Source organism: Phyllobates terribilis, unplaced genomic scaffold (assembly GCF_046119375.1).
Source record: "Phyllobates terribilis strain yellow unplaced genomic scaffold, ASM4611937v1 Scaffold_5__5_contigs__length_657084704, whole genome shotgun sequence".
NCBI lineage: Eukaryota > Metazoa > Chordata > Amphibia > Anura > Dendrobatidae > Phyllobates > Phyllobates terribilis.
In genome coordinates, this window is record NW_027362765.1 from 590863167 (window position 1) to 590879839 (window position 16673).

The 16673-nt window shown below is 41.6% G+C and overlaps 1 protein-coding gene across 1 annotated transcript in view; it reads right to left on the minus strand.

Moving 5' to 3' along the window:
• Positions 1 to 5909, minus strand: part of SH2D4B (SH2 domain containing 4B) — a 393818-nt gene extending 387909 nt beyond the window's left edge. The window contains exons 1-2 of the mRNA XM_073685972.1: positions 5798 to 5909; positions 5397 to 5674 (exon numbers count right to left, since the gene is read on the minus strand). Coding sequence (XP_073542073.1) covers positions 5397 to 5580 — 184 coding nt within the window. The 5' untranslated portion in view covers positions 5581 to 5674; positions 5798 to 5909. The remainder of the gene's footprint in view (positions 1 to 5396; positions 5675 to 5797) is intronic.
• Between the last annotated feature and the right edge of the window lie 10764 nt (positions 5910 to 16673).

The window sequence follows — 16673 nt, forward strand, 5'->3', positions numbered from 1 at the left end:
TTGATGCCTGCTGCTGACAGATAAATAATGCAAAAGTGCAAATTTTATTCTGTATCAGCAGAGCAGCATTTTCAGTTTTACATCACTGGTCTGTCTTCAGCAGGTATCCGTTTTGCAGTACTCCCTTGTTCAGGTAGAGCACAGTAAAGCGCTGGACTGTTGATCTCTGCTGTAAACCAGATAGCACATCAATGATATAGAAATACACATCCAGCTATGATGATGTATACGGCAGAAGATAAAATTGGCTGACAAAATACTGTACAGGACCATATAGTGCACATAAGAATAGAGTCTACACTATGTCATAGACTCTATTTCAGTGATGGATGCATAGCAGAGCTATATTGATAACCAGCTGACACAGACTGAACTCACTGTATGTGCCAAGAACTGTGAAATTACAGTAGGATGAATTCATATGCAACTGGAGGGTAAATATAGCCGGGAATTATGTCGGCACAAGTTGATAACTATATATGTACATTATTATAAGACCACATTGTGATTTTGTGAATAAATCTTTTAATACTACTATCATGCAGATTTTGGAAAAATATCGCTGTCTATGGTGCTGAAAGAGAGCTGACAGTATAGAGGGAAGTATTTAAATATAAAAATACCAAATTTACCATGTTTTTTTACTTAAAGAGGTTAGCCTTGCAAAATAAAACTTTTCCCAGGGGACAGGATATGTGTAAAATAACAAACTGAGTCATACTCACATAACGTGACACAACAGGATCAGCGCAGGCTACTTTGTCATCTACGTAGAAAAAGGATACAGTGATCTCATAGTTTCAACAGCTGCTGGACCGCTGAGGCCTGTGATTGGTTGCAGAAATCAGGTGACCAGATGAGAAAGTAATCAAATGATTGATGATGACACACTGCTCAAAGTCACCTGACAGCTGCAGGCAATCACTGGCTACTGTGGTCTGGCAGTAGGTGGGATGACATCATCGCTTTCTGTCTATATGCAGACCACGATGCCGGAAGCACTTGATCCAGGTGGCTGTTGGTAGGTGAATTTAACTAAATTTGTTATTTTTTTACATAAAAACAAACCAAAGAAATGGGCCCCCCACACCTATAGGGCCCATTATATCTATTAAATTAATGTACAGGTGTGGGGGCCCTATTTTTTCTTTTTCTGTAGTACATATTGGGGCTGGCCCCCTCCAGACAAGGTTTAAATTGTGAGCTACCGCCTGGTTTTCTTTTACTCCCTATTCAGATGAGGCCTGGGTTGATCCATGGAGAAATAGGACATATTGTTATTAGGGACATTCATATTTAGGTACACCTTGATGTGATTGGACGGCTTTTGCACTCCTTGATTAAAAAACACTCACTAAGGACCTTATGTTTTTAATGTTTACAGCAATACTGGAGGTCATGTATTCATTAGTCTCAGTGTGCCGACGCACAGTTGATATATATGTTATTTCTTACATATCCAGTCCTTTTGGGCAAAATTTTATTTTGCCCTGACAATATCTTTAACTTTTCTGCAGTGCTCAATTGTGTCAAATGTTCTTCATAATTGAATAATACACATGAAAATAACAAAACTTTGGAATATATCTTATCAGAAAAATCTGCTCCTTTCTCTTCCTAGACTGATCTTTCATTCTCAAAATTCTTAATTCAGTTAAAATCTGTATTCAGTGTAGACAGATTGTTACAGTATTGAGATAGGAGATGGCAATTGTTACGGATAAAATTGTATACAGGCAGGAAGTGGATGAGAATGGAGTAGCTCTGCCTATAGCTCTACCCTACACCCTTCCTCTCCATAGAATCTCATTAGTAGTAACTGCCATCTCCTATCTCAGTAATGTAACAATCTGTCTTCACTGAATATAGAATTTACACATGAATTGAGAATTTTGAGAATAAAAGATCAGTTCAGAAGGCGAAAGAGGCAGATTTCTCTGATATAATATTTTACAGTTTCTTATTTCCATGTGCACTATTGATTTATGAAATAAAAATTAAAATGATGGTTACTCTTTAAGGCACATTTATCAACAGTTTGGAACATCAGAGGAAGCATAACACTACTGCACAACAGCAGTTGAATTTGGTTTGTGTAGGTAAAATTCTTGGGACTGTAACAAATACAATGTTGGAGTAATATATTTCCCCAACTTTGTTTTCTGATACTTATGATACTCAGTTAATATTACAGTAGGTAAGCATGGTATGGATGCTACCATTATATCACTCATATCACTAAATGAAAGACACACTTAATATTTTTACCTGTCAAAATATTGGAGGTTGAAAGTTTAAAGAATGATTGACTGTACAATAAGTTGAAGGTTCTGGAGTTGTAGCCCTTATGAAGTCTGACCATCTAGTAGTAGTAAGTAGAATCATAACCAGGTTTTCGCCCAGCCCAGAAAAATGGTTTCTTTTAATGTGCTATGCCTTGTCAAAATATCCAGGATTGGAGTTATTAGTACTGGCTATCTAAGGTACTGGTGCATCTCACTAAATTAGAATATCATCAAAAATTTAATTTATTTCAGTTCTTCAATACAAAAAGTGAAACTCATATATTATATAGAGTCATTACAAACTGAGTGATCTATTTCAAGTGTTTATTTCTGTTAATGTTGATGATTATGGCTTAAAGCCAATGAAAACACAAAAGTCATTATCTCAGTAAATTAAAATAATTAACAAAAAGCACCTGCAAAGGCTTCCCGTGCTTTTAAAAAGGTCCCTTAGTCTGTCTCAGTAAGCTCCACAATTATGGGGAAAACTGCTGACTTGACAAATGTCCAGAAGGCAGTCATTGACACACTCCACAAGGTCCCATAGTTCAAATTTTCATTTGGAAATCAAGGTCCCAGAGCCAGAAGGAAGAGTGGAGAGGCACACAATCCAAGCTGCTTGAGGTCTAGAGGTCTAGTATGACGTTTCCACAATCAGTGATGGTTTGGGGAGCCATGTCATCTGCTGGTGTAGGTCCACTGTGTTTTATCAGGACCAAAGTCAGTGCAGCCGTCTACCAGGAAATTTTAGAGCACTTCATGCTTCCCTCTGCCAACAAGCTTTTTGGAGATGGAAATTTCATTCTCCTGCAGGACTTGGCACCTGTTCACACTGCCAAAAGTACCAATACCTGGTTTAAAAATAACAGTATCACTGTGCTTGATTGTCCAGCAAACTCGCCTGACCTTAACCCTATAGAGAATCTATAAGGTATTGTCAAGAGGAAGATGAGAGACATCAGACCCAGCAATGCAGATGAGCTGAAGCCTGATATCAAAGCAACCTGGGCTTCCATAACACCTCAGCAGTGCCACAGGCTGATCGCCTCCATGCCACGCCACATTGATGCAGTAATTGATGCAAAAGGAGCCCCGACCAAGTATTGAGTGCATTTACTGAACATACATTTTAGTAGGCCAACATTTTGGATTTTAAAAACATTTTTCAAGCTGTTGTTATAAAGTATTTGAATTTACTGAGATAAGGACTTTTGTGTTTTCATTGGCTGTAAGCCATAATCATCAACATTAACAGAAATAAACACTTGAAATAGATCACTCTGTTTGTAATGACTCTATATAATATATGAGTTTCACTTTTTGCATTGAAGAACTGAAATAAATTAACTTTTTGATGATATTCTAATTTAGTGAGATGCACCTGTATATGCATAGGATTGTTTGCCTGGCTTGTCCATCTACGTCAGGCTATAGACAGGAAAAGGCCGGTGGCCTGCACCGCACTGCACCACCACAGACAACATAAATCATTTTTTCCGGTTTTTCACTCCAATTTATGGAGTAATTTGGTAGAACAATATTACTATTGCATGCGCGGAGGGGACACTCTTATTAATGGAGACACTTTAGGGCAGCAATATTACTGTTTAAGGCACAATGGAGGATGCTATTACTAACTGAAGCACTCTGGGAGAGCATTATTGCTACTATGAGGAGCACTATTACTAATAAGGACACTCTGGGGAATAATTATTACGGTACTAATGGTAGCACTTTTGAGGGAATTATTATCATGGGAGCATCCTGCTAAGTACTTTTTATAGTAATATGGTGGATAATTATTTATATTGAGGGCATACTTATTGCCACAGTGACTTTTGAGGGCACACTATTAATGTTAGAAGCATTCTGATTGATACAATTATTTTAGAGGGTATAGTGTGAGCACTATTACTATTAGGGACACTCTGTTTCTCAGAATTATTTTTATACATACTGCTCGGGCACTATTTGTTGCCAAAATTATTTTTGGGGGAGTTTAGTTGTAGAATAACAATAATTTTTAGTAGACACTATGTCTGTGGCACAATGTGGCAGTATTATTGTAGGTGAACTGTGTGTGGCAATTATGTAATCAGTTGACACCTATAATTCCAAGGGGCTCTATCTGTGTTACTAGTTTTTCAGGAAGACTGAATGGCACTTGTATGGCTGCAATCCAGTATTCAGGAGCACAGCAGTATTAGGGGTAGCTGTGATATGACACTGGTATGGCTCCTGGTGTTTGTGCTCATAGGGTACAGAGACTCACAGAATAGTGAGGAACATAAGATGTCTGGACAGCAAACTCTGCACAGACATGTCATGACTGGAAAAATCATATGGTGTTGACTGAGCCAGATAGATTAAATGGGTAAAGAGGATGTGTAAAATCAGAGAAGACATCATGGTGAGATACTGGTTGGAGCTGTACTGTATTTTGGCTGTGACGTCATCTGATCAGTGGTGTACTCTCCTATGTGGCTTGTCATGGTGAATTTAATGTAAAAAGTAATATTCTTCCAGAAAACCAATTCATCAAGGCCTAGCAAGTGAAGTGTGATTCCAATAAAAAAATTCAGTAGAAATGTCTTGGGAGAAATGCTCCTGACCCTAATCAATGCCCCTGACCCTGGTCGTTGCACCCACATGCTCCACCAACCCCTACAGATACCCCCTGGTAGTAAGAGTCAATAGCCCTGCCATGTTGTCAGTTTAGGTAGTAAGAAAATGATTTATTACAGGAATTATTTAAGGCATAAAGAAATTGTAAAGAAATGTGGAAAACGCCATGTGGAATATGCTGTTCAAATCTTTAGGATAAGGAATTGACAACAAGCAGCTCGAAAAAATAAAGAATAGATGAAGAAACTTGAGAAAACCAAGGCTGAATGTGTTCTCTTGTGTCCACTGAAGAATAAAACAACTGATTACCAATAATTAAGTTAAAATAACTATTACAGTACTCCATACTGATTATTGATATCCTCATATTATGGGGACGGAGTTACATATTTAGAGAGTTGTATCATTCATTTCCATGCTAATATTAAATATTCTAAGTTCAGTTTCTTAATCATTCTCTCAAAGTCTTATTTCATTAGCACTTACTGTGTTGGAACTTGGCCTTGATTTTCATTTTGGATTCCTCCTTGTCCAGATTTCTATCCCACTCAGACCAGCGTTTGATTTGCTCTTCCCTCATCTTGTAGAAGAGAATTTGTTTCTGCTCCTCATTCAGCTCTGCCAGAAGGTCAGGATCAATGTACATGTCCCTTAGAATCTGTTGCAACATGTTTGACTTTGGATCCTCTTTTGTGATGGATCAAACAAAAGCGAAACTTAATTCCACCAAACGCCTGTCATTGCTTTGTATAAGGTGTATATATCTGGAATAAACATTAAGTCAGAATATAAAGGAGTTGTAAAGAGATAAAAGGTATAGGAAACAAAGTGCAGGTCAATAATCTTTAGTAGTGTCTACAAGCAGCAAATGCTGAATAAATACATACTAGACTTAACAGGAGAAAATATCTGAAGTCGCAGTCAAGCAGCTCACAGTATCACACCCTTTGCTATGGTTGATTTGTTTCTGGCTTTGAAGCAATGTGTGCTCAGGATAACAATGTTTTGAGTGATGTCATGGTTAAAAGTAACAGCTACACCAGGAATATCCATGTCAAGGCTGTTCAGCCTTCGAGAACGGATCTCTGGTGACAGACAGGAAAGCTTGGTTTTGTTCTGAGTGCCATTCGATTACAGCACAGGGCAGCTTGGTGCTAGGCCCTAGGGTATGAGGTTTCACTCTTTATTGATCAACAGCTCTACTGTGGAGCAAGGTAGCATTAGCAATTATGAGGGATCCCATGGATAAAGCACATATAAGTGCTAGTTATTCACCTTGGAGGTGACATTTTGCATTTAAAAAATGGAACATTTAATGGAAAGTATAATTTTAACAATGCCCTGAGTGCTGATCCCAAAAGTCATCAATGCATTAGTTCATATAGGTAGATGTGTTTGTCTGTAAAACATCAGGCCTCATTTATAAAAACTAGTGTAGAAAAAATTGGCGGTTACCAACTTGATCACTGCTTTGAATTCCTGACCGGATATTTACAAAATAAATTATTTTTCAATGAACCAATTGAAGTTCTTCTGCACTCTTTTTTCAAGATAATGCCTATTGACGTATGCATTAAAGTGGATCCCACCCCTAGAGTTTTCATCTTTCTGAAAAAAAATCTCATAGTCAGGTCTTTTGTAGACTGCAAACAGTTTTCCTTCAAGATTTTTCTGTATATTGCAATATTGCAATCCAGATTTTACCTTCTAAATCCTACTGCAAAGAAGTATCTTCAGAGTATGAAGTAGTAACCACCATAGTTTAACCAGTTAAAGACTGGGCCATTTTTTACCTCCTTCCTGACCAGGCATATTTTAAGGTTTTTTCGAACATTTGCTTTTAACAGCTTTAAAAAAATGTCAGTATTCCTTTTTTTCTGCGTTTATCGAGAAAAATTGTAAAGAAAAATAGGAAATAAGTCACCTTTCTGTAGAAATTATTTTTTAAATATTGGACATATTTTTTTTTCAACTGGGAAGGGCTGGCATTGTCTCTTTTTTTGTTTTGTTTTATTTATTTATGCTTATTTTTCTCTACAGTATTTGATTATTACCGTACTTTATTTTTTTTTTTTTATTATTTTATATACTGGGCCACCCATAAAGTCTTATAAGTAAAAGATGCTTGTCAGGCATTTTAATATGTTGATACATTCTTTTTACGCTGATTACACCTGTAACTGGGGCTGGCATATTTGTCCCAGTTACAGGGGAATTTCAAGCTCCTGCCTGCATAGCAGAGCTTACCTGGTCTGCTTCCTAATCTATATTCATAAGTGCTGGTTCAGTGTTATCTATACAGAGATCAGGAAGCTAAACTGGGCAATAAACCATGTTTATCTTCCCTGTGGGGAGACTAGCTGTGTCTGACAGCCAGCTCCCCACCCCATAGCTACAGGATCTTGCGCAAGCTGCTTAGACTGTATTGATATTTTAGAACATCAGTGCAGAGTACTCTGTGGACTGACCAGACGTTTATAGTCTGTGGGAAGTCCAGAAATAATTGAAACATTTCAATTGGATTTTGGGGGGCTAAATATGCAATGATCATTTTAGTAGAATATCCATTTTATCAATTTTCTGCTATAATAGCTTTTTTTCAAAACGCTCCATCTTACCATGTCTTTGTTTCTCCGTAGCAGATATGGCAATTTTAACATCAGAATATGTGCTTATAAAGACCAGCTATTCCTGCAAGTCCCAAGATTCTGCTCATCTAGCGACTCTTGTACAGACGTGGTTAGAACGGTCAATGCAACTTTCCTGCTCCTCAAGTTATAGATAAGGTGAGGGGCACTATGGTTAGGTCATGAGTTAACAAGGATGTGGAGTTGTGCTTACCAGGGACTTTACAGTGATGTAATATTGTGGTTGTAACGCTGAACCATGAAGAGAAAAACGACATTCAGGTTATACATAGAGCTAAGAAGGTTTCATTGAGTTGTTTTTTTATTATATGATACTATAGACTGAGCGAAAAGGAGAAGAGATAAAAGACTGTGTAGAAGGGCAAAAAGAGCAATTGTAAGTACAAAGTGATATGATGATTGCAATACTCCAAGAAGAAAAATATGTCTTGTAGAGTTTGTTTCAAATTTTTACATAAAATATTTTGCACCATTTCTCTCCTTTAGCTTCTGTATTACACGGTCTATTACTGGCTACAGAATCAGTTAATGGGGTTGTCCACATTACCTGTATTTTATCAGATGTTTTGAGGACATGATTTTGTGGTACTTACTATTATATAATGTAGGCATGACAAGTTGTTCTCCCGCAGCTTTCCTAACAAACTGCACAGCTCTCCTAATTGTACAATGGCTGATGGTGGAGAAGCATGTGACCAGACAAGGCCATCATCCTCGTCCAATAAAATAAAACACCTCACATGGGAAAGCTGCTTTTTTATTGGTGGAAGCTGATGGACTGTTTCTGGTCACATTCTCCTCGATCAGCAGCCATTTTATGGATTGGAGATCTGTGCAGTTTGCAAGGAAAGCTGCATTAAAAAGAACAGGTGCAGAATCTGTCATTAGAGATGGGCAAACCTGAACAGTAAAGTTTGGGGTTCGTATCGAACACCTAGTATTCAGGCACAGACGCTGAACACGAACTTCCTCAGGAAGTCTGTGCTACTGTTTGGGTGTTTCCCCGCGCTGTCATCTGAGTGACAGCAAGGGAAACATGGACTCTGAAGGTGGTAAGATCGTTATCGCTGGTCAGAGCACTTGCGGAATCACACTGTCAGATGTCAGTTTGAGCCTGTGACCTGCGGTAAAATTCTTACCACTGATCACAGACGTCGGCTGATAAGAGTACTACTGCCATCAGCCTATGTCACTGATGAGAGTAGTCAACAGCCGGCATCATGCTCAAAGTAAAAAAAAAAAAATTAAAGTGAATAAATGAATATTGAAATTAAAAACACAGTTATACTCACCCTAATGCCTAATCCCTGATGCCCATGTCATCTGTAAAAGAGAAAAAATAATAAACAACCGTAATGCTCACCATTCTGCCGTAATCCACACTGTCCCACGGTGATCTGGCTTACTTGTAGAGCAGTCACATTAGCTGATGTGACTGCTAAACCGGCAGCTGGCTACACACTGACAGGAGCGTAATCGCTGCTGCAGTGTAAAATGCAGAGCTGCTGTGAGAGAGTTCACAGGAGTTCATCAGCTGATGAGCTCAGGTGATCTCACTTATGCCTCTGCCGCTGCATGAGAAAGTTCTCACGCAGCGATGGTGCCGTAAGTGAGTTCACAGGAGTTCATCAGCTGATGAACTAATGTGAACTCTCTCACGGAAGCTCAGCGCTATACACTGCCTGTGTCATTGTCTAGCCTGCTGTTGTGTAAAGCAGTCATATCAGTGACTGCTGATGTGACTGCTCTACAAGTTATCTGAATTGTCGTGGGACAGTATGGATTATTTCATCACTTTGGACAGTTGAGGGCTGTGGTTGTTTTATTTTTTTTTTTACAGGGGACAATGGCTTCTGGGATTAGGTGTTAGGTGAGTATAAATTAGCTTTTTTATTTTCTGTTTTTTTTACAGGGGACAATGGCTTCAGGGATTATGTGTTAGGTGAGTATAACTATGTTTTTTATCTTTACATAAATGAGTAAATCCGTGTGGACTTTTATTTCAAATAAAGGAATTTTTACATGTTGTATCTTTGTTTACAAACTTTTACTATGGGGTTAGTAATGGGGGTGTCTTATAGACGCCTCTACATTATTAACCCTTGGACTTCATGTGAGCTGCTAATACAAGGCTGACATGAACCCCAACCCTGTTCCCCACTTGCCACTGCTCCAGGGTTAAATGGGAAGGGCCGAGGCTAAGCGCCAGAATTGGCGCATCTTACTGATGTGCCATTTCTGGGGCAGCTGAGAGCTGATGTTATTAGCGTCAGAGGGGGCTAGTATTCATGGCCCCTTCCCTGGCTATTAATATCAGCCCACAGAGGTCTGGTTAGCCTTTGTTGGTTAAATTTTATAGGGGGGAGCTTACGTCAATTTGTACACCCTTTGAAATTTTTCTAGTTCAGGATGGTCCTCCTGATAAATTTTTATGAACTATCTACAATGTTTTACGGGATGCTTCACAAAATGACCTGCTTGTATTTTGTCAAGTTCTGGAAAAGAGAATTAGGAAGGCAGATTTCATAAGAAGAATGGCAAAAAGCCTTTGTAGTTTCTTACAATCTATCACTGGCCATGTGCAAGATAAAAATTGCAAAATACAGTCCTAATGGTACCTTTGTCCCACTATGTTACATAGAATCTTTCCATCTGTGTCACACTTGTCTTGACGTTATGGTGATGCTTCTGGCTGTATGCTACATGTCTCTCAGAAAAAATGTTAACAACAGTCGACATGTTTTTTATTTATTAAGGGTCACAAACTATCTAATGGGATATCTGACAACTAATAACAAAAAACTTTGCAGTTGTCATGTTTGGGTATGCTCTCGATATCCTTGTCCCTACTCGCATACCTTCCTCCCTGCTCTCTTCCTTTTTTCCCCTACTTTTGTATTCATCTCCTTTTGCGTATATGGTTTGGTTATAAACAATGGTTGAGTTCGTTGCCTTGATTCTCTACTGTATTTCGATTATTCATATAACGATTCTCTTTAATGGTTTTAACGTAACATATGCAATTGAAAATCGATACCTTGTCAACATGTACTGCAGAATATGTGTGGTTGCACCATCTATAGATATCAAAATGAAATGTAATTTGCTTGTTTGTTACTTTTATTCCTAATATGTCTGATAACAAATGAAGCATCTGCTCTTCCTCATCTACAAGCCATTTTAACTAATTTTGTAATTTAATTTCCAGTGTCATACAGTATACATTTCTTTATGTATTTTGGTCAAGGAAAAAATGTTATATGGATTTTATGCCCTTAATAAACTTTTCATAGCGTCAGCATGCCTTACCAGCTTTCTTTTTTCAAATGACTGAATCCCTAATATTTTGATATTTGACTTGAAATAAGGCAAAACAGAACAGCTTGCCCTTTGATTCTTGTCCTCTTGATTAAGTAAATTTTTTTTTTTTACTATTAGCTATCCAGTTAAGTTAAACAAGCACAATGGAAGGTATTTGAATTAAAGACAGATGCATTTGTAGAGGAAGAAAAAGTCTATTACTTAGCTACTAAATCATAGCAATGGTGCTGGTATTAATCAATAAAACCATTTATTACCTAACTAATTTAAATTTACGTTTCGCCTTCTTTTTTAGGCTTAAAAAGTAATTTACTTTGCTTTTCTAATGGACTAAACCCTGGCAGAAGAAAAAAATCAGACTTAGCAACAGCACCAGGAGCCAAATCTAACAGGAATCCTAGAGCTAATGCATAAGGAGCCTGTAAGGCAGGGGTGGGGAACCTCCAGCCCGCAAAGTCCCTTCTTCCAGCCCCGGGCAGATTCCGGCTGTGGGCCCTTTAATTGCTACTTGCCGTGCAAGCAAGTTCATGCAGCGTTATGCATGCCTGTTCCACCAACAAAGACTGCACTGACAGCCCCAGCATCTTCTGTAATGTATATGACCCAGGACCAGCCCCAGTCACTTCTGTGATGTGTATGTGACTCACCCTCTGGGCCGTGGGACACCCGGAACCGGGCTTCAGTGCGATGACGGGGGTAGTAGTGGCAACCCGATCCCGTGGCTCAGGGTGGTCAGACCAAATGCTGTGGCAGTCTATTTGTAGAGCTATGGATGTCCGACTACGCCACCCGTGGATTGCGGTCAGGGATGACCGCCGCTGCAATGCAAACCACTGAGGCTGGTGTTGGTGTGCAGCACAGGGATAGGATAACTCCCCACGGGAAGAGTGTAGCCTCAGGGCAATGTAGGTGGATGCTGGGGGTGATGGTGCAGGCGCAGCATAAATCACACAGAGTCCAATGGTGCAGTTCAGGCCTTTTACTCACAGTTGTTATCCAAGTCACTTCCGTCGGCAAGGACTGCCTGAGCCTTGCTGCGTCCACCAGGTGAGGGGCTCGGTCAACCCCCAGGCAATTCAGGAGTATGGCACAGGACCCCTTCTATCCTTTCTCTGGCCTCTCGTGCCCCACCAGTGACCACGCTTCTGTCCAGCTGCCTCAGGCCTTCTCTGGAGAAACTTGGTGCCAGTTTTCCTGACCCTATGTGGTGCCTTCCTAGTGGGTGTAGCAGGGGGTCGCACCAATAGATGATCTCGACCTCCGGTCTTTGGCTGAGGGATAATTTACCTCCACCAACTTGGGAATCCGGTACCCTTCTGCGGCCTGACCCTTCACCCGTTATCACGCGGGCTTGCAACGGTTGCTGTCCGTTTTGCTGTCTAAGGGTCCCTTCTGCCTTCTTCTTTCTGGAGCCTTTCTACTCCTCTGTCTCTCCTCTTTCCTTCCTTCTCCATCTCCTCTTCTCCTTTCTGGCCCCGGCCTTCTCTCTAGGCCTGCCTCGTGGAGCTGAGCTCAGGCCGAGCCTGTCAGCTCTTTCTCCCTTCTGCTCTGACTCACTGCTGCTCTGCCCCCTCTCCGAAGATGGCCCCCACCTTTTATAAGCTTCACTTTGTCTGAGCTCAGGTGACCTGCACCCAATGAGCTCCTTCCTATGCTCCAGAAACCGTCCCCTTCTGCTCCTACATCACTGGGTTCTCTCTCCCCTCCCCACTCCAGCCAGGGACATGGTCAGTTGTGCCTGCAATAAATGGGAGCACCGTCGAGCTGTCCCCCGGAAATGAAGAGTGTGTGTATGTATGCGTGCAGCTAACTGAGCCCTGGTCCACACTCCATCCTTTCCAGGGAGTGGAATATTACACCTCTGGTTGAGGTGCAATACCCCTGTGGCAACCGAACCCTCGGGGTGCCACATATGCCCCCAGAACCTTCTGTGATGTGTATGCCCCACCCCCTCCTGTGATGTGTATGCCCCACCCCCTCCTGTGATGTATATGCCCCCAGCCCCTCCTGTCATGGGTATGGCCCCACCCCCTCCTGTGATGTAAATGCCCCCACCCCATCATGTGATGTGTGGCGCACCTGCGGGTCCAGTCGCCACAGAGGTATTGCATCTCAGCCAGAGGTGTGGTACCCCACTCTCGGGTAAGGCGTGAGCACTACCAGGGACCCACATACCCACATCCAACACTACATCACTCCTGAGGGAGAGCACAGTTCCTGTCCCTGCCTGGAGGGGGGAACTAGGTAGAGGAGGTGGGTGGAGGAAGTAGTTTAGGGGAGCACTGAAGGAAGGACTGAAGGTAGAGGGGACCACGTAGAGTGACAGTTGGTGACGTGGGTCACATGATAGGTAGTATAAAAGGAAAGGTAGAAAGATCTAGAAGGGTCCTAGGAGCAAGAGCGCAGTGAGTGAAGACCGTTGAGGGGTAGGGTCCAGTCCGAGGGGCCCAGTAAGAGTAAGAACAAGAGGAGCGAGGGAGTCAGAGAAGGGCTCCAGGGACAGAGAAAGGATCTGAGGGGCACGGGAAGTGCGGAGTCGCAGTAGGGGACCGGCCCCTGACTATTGGAGGACTGCAAGGCTCACCTAGCAAACCAGAGGCTGTGGTACTTCTAAGTGCATGAGCCAAAACCACACACATTCGCTGAAAAGGTGGCCATATACGACCAAGGGGATAGAAAAGACGTCACCCGACAAGGTCCGCGGCCACTGGCTCATGACACTGTGTGTGAGGCGCAGGGCAGGAGGGCGAGAGCCAGTGCAGAGAGACGACCAGGGAAGATACACAAGAAGGGGGTCCCGATCAAGTGCACCGAAGTTATCTGAAAGTTGGCTGGATCACTTCCTTCCCCGGAGGACACAGGACTCGGTGGGCTGTTATATCATGGCTAGCAATTGTAACCTGGAGCACTGTAAAAAACTGTGAGTAAAATCTTGAAGACTGCACCCCGCTGTGTCCTTGACTTAATTGCTGCGTCACCTGCCTTGCACTACACCACCATCTAAAATTACCTATTTAACTGCCCTGAGGCCTAGCTCTACCCGTGGAGAGCTGAACTATCTCTGCTGCGTCACCAACGGCCCTAGTCGATCTGAACAACAGCGACGACCATCTAAAGCCGCATAGCACGGGTGGCGTCACGAAACTTCATCCCCTAATCTTTATTCTCCTCGTTTCTTTATTTATTGACCACCTGGGGCCACAGAACGGGTCACGCCACCGTGACTATCCTAAAAGAATAGACTGGCTCGGCTTTCGAGTACCCCACGGCCCTAGGGAGCACGTCAGATGTATATGCCCCCAGCCCCTCCTGTGATGTATATGCCCCCAGCCCCTCCTGTGATGTGTATGCCCCCAGCCCCTCCTGTGATATATATCCCCCAATCCCTCCTGTGATGTATATGCCCCACAACCCCTCCTGTAATGTATAGTCCCCCAGCGTCTTCTTTTTAGAATTCATAGCAAAAAGTCGACTGCTGCAGACCGACGCAAATCTGGAAAATCAGTTGTGAGTAGCAATATCAATACCACTTAACACCACAGCCAAACAAAAGAGAAGCAGTTCCATTAGGGGTGAGTTAATTAAATGTTTATATAGCAGTATAAATATCAAGTTGATAATTTTCTACGGCCCCCAAATGATGGTATAAATATCCAAATGGCCTAAGGCAGAAAAAGGTTCCCCATCCCTGCTGTGTGGCAAGGCACAAAGCCTGTATGAATGTTTAGCATGGAGTTGTACAACTCCTTCATTGATATCCATGAGAGTGTATATAGAAATTATAGGGTCCCATAGCTAAATTCAGAAAGGGCTCCACCTTACATTATTGTCAGCTAATGTTTTGTGGTTGAACCTTGTATTAAGCTTCAAATTCTCTGTTTTTCTTACTGTTAAGGATAAATCTTTGGCTGCATCTAGTCACCACTATGGGGAGCTCAGTACATAGTGATATGACCCACTAGACTGCACGCACTGCGTTTACTCATTGCTGCTTGTCCTGCCTCTGTATGACTCATTCTGCAGCGTCTACACTCCTAATGTTCTTGTTACTTTGGTCCCCATAACAACCTTGCTGCGTCCCGCCCCCTCCACCTATCGTGCTTTAGAGACAGGGCACTCAGGTCCCCATGGCAACACTGGGTAAACAGTGACATAATTTTCAATGTCCCGCCCCCCATTCCACACAACGCGATCAACACAGAATGCCTGGCTGCATGATTCTGAACAGGCACACGTCACATCCGGCGCCCCGCCCCTTCCGGTCTGGCAATAACGCGGACTTTTAAAAAGGGCCCTGCTCCTCTATGGATGCACATCCCCCTCCACAATCTTGGTGCTGGCAGCACTGCTATTCGTTACCACTATGCAGACTCCGGACTGATACCGGCCCTCTTTCGTGAGTATACTACACTGCTATTTGATCTCCCTTATGGTGTATTCATACCTCCCCATTACTGACTATTGTATTTCCCCTAGGCTTGCCCAAACCAACACACTTTGGTCTCAGAGATACCTACCTTATCTTAGGTATGTTGCTACTATTAGACTATACCATGTCCTAGTACATCTACTCCACATTTTCCCTTATACCTCTTCTCCATAGTTTTTCTTCCAGGGGGTCTGACTTACTTGAGCATACAGCCTTAATTTCACATATCTACACCATCCAATATAAGTGAGTTCTTTTTCAGTCTCTTTACGCTGTTGCAATTGTTATGAAATGCATTTGAACTATAAATGTGTAAACTGCTAGTGAAGTCTCCCACTCATCCTAAGTCTCTTCCCTTCTCCCCTCCCCACCCCGTCTTCCCCTCCCCCTCCTCCCCTGTTCCTGGTGTTTTAACCCTTTTCTTTTGTTAAAATTGTTTTTCTTTTGTAAATATCTCTAATGCACTGTGATAACTAACACAGTCTCATACTTATATGTTTGTATATATTACTTTATACTTATACTATGATTTCTTGTTTTTCAGTAGCGACTGATTGAAAAAGGTCGATTCAGGCCGAAACGTCTTTATACTCGCTATATTGTTGTCACCTATCTCTGGTTTGGTTAAAGTATCTTATAATTTTTTGCTTTAAATAAATCACTTCTTTCAAAGATTATGAGAATGCGATGAATTAAATGCATTGTACTAATTTGGGCCTACAAGCCTATTGCATCAGCACCTCGACTTATGACCGAGTGCACGCCAACCTAATCCCCTAACTAGAATGTTGAAGCATCCATTCTTCAAATAATCCAAACCAGTAAGCGTTACTGTGGTTAATGATTCTCTTATGACCTAGGAAGTTGTGGAATTTATCACCCTAGAAATTTCTATGTTAGTCGGTTCTACGTATTTTGAAACTCTGTCATTTTAATTTGAAATCACCATCGATCTGTTATAGGCATACCTAATTTCTGGAAACATATTCCTGCTGGTGACTGGCATTGGTTGGAATGAGATGCAGAATGCTGTGCTAATTGCGTGTCATTCTCTCTAAATGTCATGGTAATTTCTCCAGTTGGTTTGCCTGGGCAATTGAGAGTCTTTTCTCATTTACTTCTAAAGACTGAACAGGTTGCTTTCTTATAGAATATAACTACCTAATTGGTTATTAGATCTTTTCCTCTGCCTAAGGCTGCATTTAGACAGAAAGATAACTGTGAACGAGTGTTCTTAGAAACGCTAGATTCACGATAATCCTCATGGGCAAACAGGCTGACCATCACCTGATAAACATGCAAAACGCTCGATCAGTGGGTGAAATGATCTTATTCGTTCTCGGTGATGCATCATCTTGTGTAAAA